The sequence below is a fragment of the Panthera pardus genome, unplaced genomic scaffold (assembly GCF_024362965.1).
Source record: "Panthera pardus isolate Hobbes unplaced genomic scaffold, ASM2436296v1 HiC_scaffold_1, whole genome shotgun sequence".
Taxonomy (NCBI): Eukaryota; Metazoa; Chordata; class Mammalia; order Carnivora; family Felidae; genus Panthera; species Panthera pardus.
Window position 1 is genome coordinate 68,437,085 of NW_026526654.1, and position 12,095 is coordinate 68,449,179.

A 12,095-nucleotide genomic window follows, 5' to 3' on the forward strand; every position below is an offset into this window, starting at 1 on the left:
TTGGATATGCTTGCCATGGCCATTGAAGATCGTACTGATAGGAGTGGACTTTTGACTCCTGTAATATTTCATTTAGAAAAATGGCTATAGTAGTTTAATTGGATAAATTTTGTCATTGTGCTTGGAGCTGCCTACCCAGAGCAATTATGTCAAACATCTTTAAGTATACCCTGACCTAGTTTTAGAATTCTTGGCTAATTTTGAGTTAGGAATTCCTTTCTTAAAACAGTATTTTAAAATTAATGCAACAAATGCAAAATATAACATATTGTGTGAGCTACATCTTTAGAAAAGACTTTAAATAATACCCAATACCAGAAAATAACTTAATTTGAAATAAAATAAGATCTGAGGCACCTGGGTGGTTTAGTCAGTTAAGTGTCCAACTTTGGCTCAAGTCATGATCTCACAGTTCATGAGTTCAAGCCCTGTGTGGGGCTTGCTGCTGGCAGCGCAGAGCCTGCTTCAGCTCCTCTGTCCCCCTTTTTCTCAGCCCCTTCCCCACTCATGCTGTCTCTCTAAAAAATAAATAAACGTTTAAAAAAAAAAGATCTACCCAAATTGATATATTCTCATTGCTTTTGAAAGAGTCGATGAAGATACCAATTTAGAAAATACTTAAAAAAAATTTTTTTAACATTTATTTATTTTTGAGAGACAGAGAGAAAGCATAATTAGGGGAGGGGCAGAGAGAGGGAGACACAGAATCAGGAACAGGCTTCAGGCTCTGAGCTGTCAGCATAGAGCCCAACTTGGGACTTGAACCCACGAACCATGAGATCATGACCTGAGCCAAAGTCGGACCTTAACTGACTGACCCACCCAGGTGCCCCTTGAAAATACTTTTAAAAATGCATTTTGGGGTACATGGTTGTTTTAAATATTTGTGTGTACCACATACAAAAATACACTCAAAATGGATGAAAGACCTCAATGTAAGACAGGAAGCCATCAAAATCCTCGAGAAGGCAGGCAGAAACCTCTTTGACCTTTGCTTCAGCAACTTCTTACTCAACACGTCTCCAGAGGCAATGGAAACAAAAGCAAAAACGAACTATTGGCACCTCATCAAAATAAAAAGCTTCTGCACAGTGAAGGAAACAATCAGCAAAACTAAAAGGCAACTGACAGAATGGGAGAAGATATTTGCAAATGATGTATCAGATAAAGGGTTAGTATCCAAAATCTATGAAGAATTTCTCAAACTCAACACCCAAAAAACAAATAATCCAGTGAAGAAATGGGCAAAAGACATGAATAGACACCTCTCCAAAGAAGACATCCAGATGGCCAACTGACACATGAAAAAATGCTCAACATCAGTCATCATCAGGGAAATATCAATAAAAACCACAATGAGATGCCACCTTACACCTGTCAGAATGGTTAACATTAACAGCTCTGGCAACAACAGATGTTGGCGAGGATGCGGAGAAAGAGGATTTCTTTTCCACTGCTGGTGGGAGTGCAAGCTGGAGCAGCCACTCTGGAAAACAGTATGGAGGTTCCTCAGAAAGTTAAAAATAGAACTACTGTATGACCCAGCGATTGTACTATTAGGTATTTATCCAAGGGATACAGGTATGTTGTTTCCAAGGGGCACATGCACCCCAATGTTTATAGCGGCACTATCAACAATAGCCAAAGTATGGAAAGAGCCCAAATGTCCATCAATAAATGAATGGATAAAGAAGATGTGGTAAGTATATACCATGAAGTATTACTCAGTAATTAAAAGAATGAAATGTTGGGGCGCCTGGGTGGCTCAGTCGGTTGGGCGGCCGACTTCGGCTCAGGTCATGATCTCACGATCCGTGAGTTTGAGCCCCGCGTCGGGCTCTGTGCTGACAGCTTGGAGCCTGGAGCCTGTTTCAGATTCTGTGTCTCCCTCTCTCTCTGCCCCTCCCCTGTTCATGCTCTGTCTCTCTCTTTCTCAAAAATAAAATAAAAACGTTTAAAAAAAATAAAAGAATGAAATGTTGCCATTTGCAACTACCTGGATGGAACTAGAGGGTATTATGCTAAGCGAAATTAGAGAAAGATAAATATCATATGACTTCACTTATATGAGGACTTTAAGACACAGAACAGATGAACACAAGGGAAGGGAAGCAAAAATAATATAAAAATAAGGAGGAGACAAAACATAAGAGACTCTTAAATATGGAGAACAAACAGAGGGTTACCGGAGGGATTGTAGGAGGGGGGATGGGCTAAAACAGGTAAGGGGCATTAAGGAATCTACTCCTGAAATCATTGTTGCACTATATGCTAACTAACTTGGATGTAAATTTAAAAATATATATACGTGTGTGTGTAAAATTGTATATAATTGATATAATAACATTACTACTACTTTGACGTTTTCAAGTCCTGGGGCGCCTGGGAGGCTCAGTTGGCTGAGTGTCTGACTCTTGATTTTGGCTCAAGTCATGACCGCAGGGTCGTGGGAATGAGCCCCTTGTTGGACTCTACGCTGAACGTGGAGCCTACTTAAGATTCTCTTTCTCGGGGTACCTGGATGGCTCAGTCAGCTAAGAGTCCAACTCTTGGTTTTGGCTCACGTCATGATCTCAGAGTTGGTGAGTTCAAGCCCCACATTGGGCTCTGTGCTGTCAGTGAGGAGCCTGCTTAGGATTCTCTCTCTCCCCCTCCCTTTCCATCCCCACGTGTGCTCACTCTCTCTCAAAATAAGTAAATTTAAAAAAATAATTGAAAAATATAAAGATTCTCTTTCCCCCCTCTGTTCCCTCCCCCACTCACGCTCTCTCTAAAATAAAAAAATAAATTAATTAAAGTTTTCAAGTTCTTAAAAATATCTGCTTTTAGTCTGTAATGTAACAAAGGGATTGCTGTTTTGGGAGACTTTTTAAAAATTGCTTCAAATGATCACTTATAGTGAAAATCTAGTTAGAATTTTGGTTCTCTTTTGCATAATTTCTTATATTTAACGAGTGTGTTTTTCAAAAACAATGCTTCTAACTCAAACATTGCTCAAACGGGTTATAATATAAATTGTCGAGTATTGTCAAAATTTGATTCATAGTTCATCATTATATTATTCTGGTATTTACTATACCAAATAGTTACCCTTGAAAGGAAAAATAATATTTTATATAAGCTGTCACTGTTTGGTAAGTTATGTAATTATTTTAAGCAAATATTGTAGAAGTCCTCTCTGATTAAATAAATATGACTTTGTGTTGTTTTTTGAGAGAAGAATGATCATCAGGAATATTTAACTTTATTAAATAGTGTATAATACCAGAATTAGCTTTGGTAAAATTAATTCATGCACTTGTTTTATTGCTGCTGTCTTTTGTACTAAGAAATTAATGAAATATTATAGTATAGTCATAGTGCATACGAGCTCTGACTCTGCAGCCTGGCCGCCTAAGTTCAAATGCCTTTGTTAGCTTCATTTTCTGTGTCAAGTGGGGATAGTATACCTACATCGTAGGGTTTTGTGAAAATTAAACGCATACATGCAGTAAGCATTTACTAAATGCTACTATTTTTTTTTTTTAATTTTAAATTTTTTTTTTTCAACGTTTTTTATTTATTTTTGGGACAGAGAGAGACAGAGCATGAACAGGGGAGGGGCAGAGAGAGAGGGAGACACAGAATCAGAAACAGGCTCCAGGCTCCGAGCCATCAGCCCAGAGCCTGACGCGGGGCTCGAACTCACGGACCGCGAGATCGTGACCTGGCTGAAGTCGGATGCTTAACCGACTGCGCCACCCAGGCGCCCCTACTAAATGCTACTATTGTTAATGACAGATATTAATATGGATTTATTTTCCAGGAAATCCTTTGGATAAAGATGAAAAATAATAGTGAAATTAATAAAATATTTTTAATAATTCATAATTAATACTACTAGTTCTAGGAGGCTACTGTATTCATTATGTAAAAATAGCTTAAAAGAGTTTTGGTTTTTATATTTATAAATGTCAAAAGTTATTATCCTGTGCTCTGAAAATAATTTTAGTGTATAATACAGTATTGTTTGAATTTACTAGAATAGCGAAATTTTCTAATCTGTAAAATTAGTAGTGGTAACGCTTAATTCACAGGTTTATTTTGAGGATTACATGAAATAATACATTTGTAAACTTTGTAAAAAACTTTGTAAACTCAAAGTGCTTTAATCCTGTCTAAGGAAACGATAAAAATAATACATCATTGTGCTTTGCCAAATGTATTTTAAATTAACTTTCATTATCAATTTAGTGTTCAGTGCCCCAAAGGGCAAATTTCATATTAGGGTCATGCAAGTATAAGTTATTGCCTCCTTAAATTTTGCATCCAAGGCGCCTCTCTTGCTTTACCCTAGTCCTGGCCCTGGCCCTGTTTTATACTACTTATAGACATTTTTCTTTTGGAGAGAAGAAAAGCTGAAAGACATTTGTGTTGATAACATACTACTGCTGAAATATAAATAACCCAGAATATACTGGTAATTTCATTATTTTCCGTTCTGCTTACAGTGAAGCTGAGGACTAAATTAAGTAAATAGTAGGCTTTTCTTTTTTAAATTTCAGATCAGTAGCATTAATTCCTGAGTTACATGCACACAACTCCAAAGTTGTTTGCTCTCACTAGACTTGGTACTAAACATGCCTGGCACATTCTTCACTCATAACGGAGCTAAGAAATTGATAGGAAATTCTGTCACTTGTAACAGAGTTAAGGCAGTATGGATTATAGTGACCTCTATCTCCTGCAGTACATTCCTGAAAGCAAACAATAAATCATTCAATTAATCAAATATTTTTAGAACCCCAGTTCTATGCTACAAATACATATAATAGGAAACAAGGCACAATTGAACTAGCTATCTCTATATTAGTGATTTTTGACACAAAAAGTCCGTATCTTAAAACATAGTTTCTATTGTAATAGATGTTCCATTTCTCTTAGCATGGTCAGACTTTGTAGCATGGTCTTTAGGATTTTGCATCATCAAACAGCTACCCACCTTTTTCTCTAGCAGTCTCTCCACTACTATACCACCACTTTACTTTAGTACTAGTAGTGTCTTTTTTAGTTCCTAAACTAACATCAGTTTCTTATCACATTTTCTTTCATCTTAGGAAACCTCTGCCTCCTGCTTCTCTCAAAGTACAACTTCTCTTCACATCTCAGCATCCATGTTACCTTCTCAGATATATCTTCCTTGAACTAACCCCCTCTACCAGGGTTTCCATTTGTATTCTTCATGAGAAACTCTATTGTTTCATAGATTTTTTCTGAATGTGTCATTCCTTGTTTATTGTCTGCCTCTTCCCACTGGACTCTGAGCACCATGTGGGGAGGAGGAATATCTTTCCCTGGAACTATTTCATAGACAAAACTAATAGTTTTACTCCAGATTGCCTAAGTGCTCCAAGGTACTCTACTGTACTTCACTTTGAACAAAAGCCTTCTAAGAATAGGCATTCTGAAATGATTTTCCTGTTTTTGCTTTCTTTATGGCTAAGGTACACATACTATGTTTGACTAATGCTTGAGGGAAAAAGATGGGGGAAAGCAGTAGGTAAATACTTTATTTTTAAAAGATCTAGGGTATATATAACTAAGAAACTTCTATTTTTAATCTTATCCTCACTTTAAGGCAGAATTAACCTCAAAGAATTTTGAACACTTTTTGCCTACTCACTTCATTTATTCAATAAATGTTGAGTCCCTACTGTGTGCCAGGCATTTTTAGACATTGGAAATGCTGTTGTGAACAAGATAACTGGAGGAGACAATAAACAAGTAAACAAATGAATGCATGATATAATTTCAAATAGTGATCAGTACTATGAAGAAAATAAGGCAGAGTTGGGAGTAGCAAACAAGTGGGAATTATGACTGCTTTGGACAGGATGTTCAGAGAAGGCTTTGCTGAGAAGGTGCTATTTGAGGAGACAATGTGAATAATAGAGTGGGCTGAGCCATGGAAAATTCTGGCAAAGAGCACTGCAGACAGAGGAAAGAGCATATATGGAAACAGAGACAGAATCATGCTGTGTTCAAGGAATATAAAGATGACTAGTATGACAGGAGTAAAAGGAGGAAAGTAGTAGAAAGTGAAGCCTGGGAGGTAACAAGGGCCAGACATTAAGTTTGGATTTATTCTAGTGTGATGAGAAGTCATTGAGTAGGGTGGAGGGTGTGAGGAATAGCCTATTAACTCTATTGAGAAGAGCTGGGAGGCAGCAAGAGTGGAAGTGTTGAAAAACAGTTGGAGGATGCTTTTGTGGTAGTACAGACAAGAGATAATAATGACTTAGACTACAGTAATGTTAGAGATGATGAGAAGTTAGACTTGGGATATATTTGGAAGTTAGAGTCAGCATGACTTTCCTGGATGGGATAGTGGAGTGTGAGGGAAAAAATAATTGAAGATGACTCCTTTTTTGCTTTGGACAACAGGTTATAATGAGTGATAATGATATGGGAAAAACTAGAAAACAGCAAGAGTATTTTGGTGGTAGAGGATTATCGAAGTTTATTTTGCACATAGACCTCAATTGAATATGTTGAGTAAGGTGGAAGAAGACAGACGTTTCTGAAATGATTCTTCCAGTCCATTGGTATCTGGCAATTGGAGGGTTGTTTGTAATTTTTAATTCCTAGCATAGGGCCACTTACCAAGTAGACAAACAACAAATATTGGGTGGATAGACAGATGGAATGTATGAGGTATACATTCATATGTTTGAACAGATACATCATCCTTTGTATAAAAGCATTTATTATGTATAAACAAGAACCATAATAATTTCAAATGCTTACGTAGCACTCTGTGCCAGGCTTTGTTCTAAATGCTTAACATGTGTTATTCACTTTATTCTCACAATACTATAAGTTACTATCATGATTAGTATCTCCACATAACAGTTCAGAAGAGTGAATCATATGAGGTTAAGCAACTTGTCCAAAGTTACGCAACCAATAAGTGGCTGGGATTTGATTCTGTGTGGTGTGGCTCCAGAGTCTCATGCCTGACCACTGCACCGTGCTTCTTTCCCACTATCATGACATACTCATTATAAACATATCTATATATCTGTGTTACCACTTGTGTTGGGGGGAGATGGAGGAATAAAAGGGATACTTGAGTGAAACATGAAGAGTATTGGTTTAAAAATGCTACCTTAACCCTTGGAGGAGGCATTCACTTTAGTATAATACTATTATGCTAATCTGCAGCCCAGCTTGTTGTGCTAATCTGAAGAGAAAGTAGAATGCCTGATTTGTAGTATACCTAAATCCTGTGAAGGCTCAGGTTTACTTGCATTTCTTAGTGAGTCTTAGGGTCTCTTCAAATATCATTGAAATAAAAATGGGAATAGGCCACTCCTGCTGAATATATGGATTTATATATGGATTTATACCCACACTATTTTAGTTAAATAAGTATATTCAATTTGTCAGTGGCTAGAATATGTAAAACATTGAATATGACTACATGTATTAATTGGTGTTGTTAGCCTTACCTTACTCCAATGAAAGCATTTACTTAGATTGCACTTCAGAGTGCCCCTAATGAAAGGAAAGAATTATTTATAATAAAAATCATGTTATGAAGCTGTAGGAAAAAACCTTAGTATTATTTATTTTTTAAAGATTTAATTTAACTTGGTTTATTGTGGTTTTAGTCAAACAAGTTTTTAGTTTTTATGTAGTCAAATCAGTTCATCTTTTTCTTTGACTTCTGGATTTTGGTTAAGCCTGCAAAGTCCTTTTTTTTTTGGATATCACAGATCATTTAATGAAACATTTTAAAAACTGATGAAAACAATGCTAACATAAAACACAGTAACCTCACAAAACCAAATCTGTCAGCAATTATAAATGTCTAAAATCACTGAAATTTGGTTAAGCGTCCACCTTCGGCCCAGGTCATGATCTCATGATTTGTGAGTTTGAGCCCCACGTTGGGCTCTGTGCTGACAGCTAAGAGCCTGGAGCCTGCTTTGGATTCTATGTCGTCTTCTCCCTCTGCCCCACCCCCACTTGCACTCCATCTCTCTCTGTCTCTCAAAAATGAATAAACATTTAAAAAAATCACCCAAATTGGATTAAAAAACCCCAAAACCTAAATATATGTTGTATTCAAATAATGTTACTCAGCAATGTTGAAAATAAAAGAACAGAGAAAGGCATATTAGACTAATAGTAAGAGAAAAAGAAGTCACAATCTTAACATCGGTTTAATAGGTTCAACATAATACAATTAAGGAATAGAAAGCCATGTTGTAATGTTCAAGAATGCAATCTTTAGTGAAGATTTGACAGTTCTGAATATACACTCAGTAGCATAGTATTCAAATTCATTGAGAAAAAACTTCTTATATGAAATAGTAAGAAATGCATTGTTAGTATAAGGAGACTTTAACTCATGCTTCCCAACCCACCATAGCTCAAGTGGACAAAAGATAAATATATGGAAGATGTAAATGCTATAATTAGTAAACATGTAATTGATATATAAAGTTCTATAGGCTGAAAGTAGTTTTCCAGTGCCCATGGAATGTTTATAAAAGTATTTATATGTTAGGCCATAAAAGAAAGTAAGTTCCAAATGTAAGAAATAAGCAACTTCTCTGATTATATATTATAGTAGAAAATAAACTTGTGAGATAGAAAGAACGCCTTATCACCTAGAACCTTTTTCTTCAATGTTAAATGGTCCTTATTGTAAAAATTAGTATCAGTAATAATGTTACTCATGACTTCATTATAAAATTTTTGATTGTGTTTACACATCACTTTGTGTAAATACTCTTGATCTCAGGGTCATGAGTTCAAGCCCCATGTTGGGAGTAGAGGTTACTTAAAAAAAAAAAAAAGAAAAGAAAAGAAATAGAATATATAGTTCTATAATAGAAATAAAGTGATGTTAAGGAGAGATTTTTATCTCTCTGTTCATGAGTGGGAATGGGGTATAACTTACCTTTTTGTGATGTCCTTGACGAGTTTTAGTATCATTGTTGTACTAGCCTCATAAGATGAGATCAAGAAAGTTTCTACTTTTTCCACTGTCAATAAAGTTTGAGTAAAAGTGTAATTATCTGTTCTTTTTATATTTGGTAGACTTTGCCGGTAAAACCAAAGGTGTTTGATATGCTTAGTATTTTCCTTATGGGGAGATTTTTAATTATTGATTCTAGTTTTTTAATAGTTTATATAGGACTATTACTACTTTATTGTTTAGTTCATTTATATTTCTGTGGAATTTTCTACTTGGTCTAAGTTTTCCAATTTATTGGCATAAAACTATTCATAACAATTCCCTATTATCTTCCTAATTTTTGTGATAATAGTCCCACTTTTTGTTCCTATTACTGTTTATTTCTTCTCCTTTTCTCAATCTGACTGGAGATTTAATTTTTCTAGTTAATTCAAAGAACCAGTTACTAGCTTTGTGATCAAACAGTGCATGTATCTTTTAGTTTCATTAAATTATGCTCATATCTTTATTATTTGTCTTTGTGCCATATTTAGGTATTTTCTGTGTATTTCTCCCTAACTTTTAATTTCTTTTCTAACATAAACATTTCAAGTTATGCGTTTTTCTGGTCCTTTATTTTATGTATATAGAACAAAAATTGGCAATCAGTATTTTCAAAGTGAAGAAAAGGATCTCATTTGAATTCTAAGTCACTGCTGTCAATTGTAACTAACTTTGTAGCACTCCCCATGTCAGGCAGTAGGATTTTGTTATGCACATGGGAAAATCATACTTACCAGTGTGGTTTTAATGTCATCTGGTTTCATATAGGATTCACCTTTATTTGATCTTATTAAACAAGCAAAGGACCGAGAAGGACCAGCTGATCACCTTGAATCTGCTTGTGCTCTCAGCCTTCCTCTCCAGAGTAATCACACTGCAGCAGATATGTAAGTAGAATGTATGCTGTGCTATTAACTCAACCTGCAAATAGGTTTTGAGCATGGTGTAATGCAAGATATAGAAACTGTAAGGAATAGAATTTTGAATAAGACATTGTTCTTGCTTTGAGGGAGCAGGAATATAAGATACATGACCCAAGTAAAGATCATATAAAAGTGGTACCAAGTGCTACTGAAATCACTCATGTTTGATGTAATGAGGATGGTTTTCATGGCAGAGATGGCAGTTTAGTTAGGTCTGAAAGATGGAAAGTGGGATTTCTCTATGGAAACTGGAGAGGAGGGAGGAGACAGAAGGTGTTGCAAAAGTCAGAAATGGCATGAGTTCCAAAGTGTAATGCCAAGAAAGCAGGAAACATTTTCAGGGAGTACAGATCAATGCATTTGGGGTAAAGCATAGGATAGGCATAGGGATTAGCGTAGGATATGAAACTAAATCAGTTAATAGGTACACGATGATGATGATGGTGACGATAATGGAAGAAAAAAGCAAATAGCTAACATTTATTGAGGGTTCACTATGGGCTGGACAGTTGGCTAAATACTTGAGATTGTTTTTTTTCCCCCATTTGGTCTTAATAACATCTCTATAAGGTGATATATACTGCTATCAGCCTCAGTTCTCTGTAAAATAGGAATTAGAGGAATAAGGTAACTTGCCAAAACTCAACAGAAATCAAACCCAAGCAATCTGACCCTGAAGTGCATGCTCCTAAGCATTCTAGCTCTTCTGCCTTTCATAGAAGTGTACCTAATGTTGTTTCTATTTAGTTTTGTCTAGGAATTGACATTATAGTGCTCTGTGATTAGTTCAGGGACTACTTTCCAGAGATGTCCTTTCCATGCTAACTTGTACCCAAACTATTTCTAGCATATGATGCTTCTGCCTTTACATATAAATTTGTTGGCTAAGTTATGCATTAATATAAATAATCAAGCATTATCTTTTTCTTTAATTCAGTAAGCAGTTGTCTAAGTGCCAGGAAGTTTTCTAGACTCTGGGAATAAAAGGTGGGTAAGGTGGACTAGGTTCTTCTCTTCATAGTGCTTATATTATGGAGGAAGTAAACTAATATATGATGTGCTTTTAGAGTCTACTAGGTTTGGGGTGCCCGGCTGGCTCACTCAGTACAGCATGTGACCCTTGATCTCAGGGTCATGAGTTCAAGCCCCATGTTGGGAGTAAAGATTACTTAAAAAGAAAAAAAAAATAGAGTATATTAAGTTTTATAATGGAAATAAGTGATATGAAAGCGAGAAACTGAGAGTGTAGGAATGTTTAGGGAAACTTTTTCTAATAAAGTGATATTGCACCTGACACCTCAAGGACAGATGGATGCTGACCAGGCATGAATCTTCATGAGATGCATTCCAGGCAGAGCAAACAGTAAGTGTGGTGGCCCTAGGGCAGATCAAACTTAGCTGGTCTGAGGAACAGAAGGAAATCCCAGTGTGCTTGGGGTAAAGTGAGCAAGAGGAGGTTGGAGGTACAATAAGACAAGTTTGGAGAGGCAAACCAGGGCTGGACCTTTTAGGTTTCCATGGGCCATAGGAAGGGGTTTGGATTTTAGAAGGGCAGTGGGAAAGCATTAAAGTTTTAAGTAAGGGTGCAGCTTGCTATAATTTGTATTTTTAAAGAGCCATTTTCTAGCTGCTGTTTGAAGTGCAGATTGGTTTGGAGGAGGGTAAAGAAGAAGTAGGAAGACCAGTTTGGAGATAATTTCCATAGTCCAAGTGAGAGAGATAGGTGACTTGGTCTAAGATACATCAGTAGAGATAGAAAGAAATGGAAAGATCTAGGATGTATTTTAGAGGAAGCTTTAATAAGATTTCGTTTTGCATTGAGTTTGAGGAATTGGGAAGAGGAAGAAATTAAACATAACTCCTATATTTTAGACTTAAGAAACAGGATGTAATGTGGAGCCATTTATTGAAACGGGAAAAACGGAGGGAAGAAATCAAGAGCTCCCCTTTGGCCTTCTTAAGTTTGAGATTCAAGTAGTGATGTCCTGTAGGTAATTGAATATTTGTACCTAGAACTCAAGGGAGATTAACTTCTATCCAAGTTAAATTTGTCTACAATATTATGAATTAGTGAATTGAAGGGAAATACAAGATTGGAAGTAGACTAGACCCTGTTACTTAAAAGATTATGATGGTGATTCCCTTTTCTTAGTGTATTAGTT

General features: G+C 36.1%; 1 protein-coding gene across 2 annotated transcripts in view; it reads left to right on the top strand.

The window, feature by feature from the left end:
- The window catches only part of RB1 (RB transcriptional corepressor 1), a 171,815-nt gene that overhangs the window by 135,538 nt on the left and 24,182 nt on the right, over positions 1-12,095 (top strand). For both annotated transcript variants that reach the window (XM_019447575.2, XM_019447574.2), the window contains exon 18: positions 9,779-9,897. In XM_019447575.2, coding sequence (XP_019303120.1) covers positions 9,779-9,897 — 119 coding nt within the window. The remainder of the gene's footprint in view (positions 1-9,778; positions 9,898-12,095) is intronic.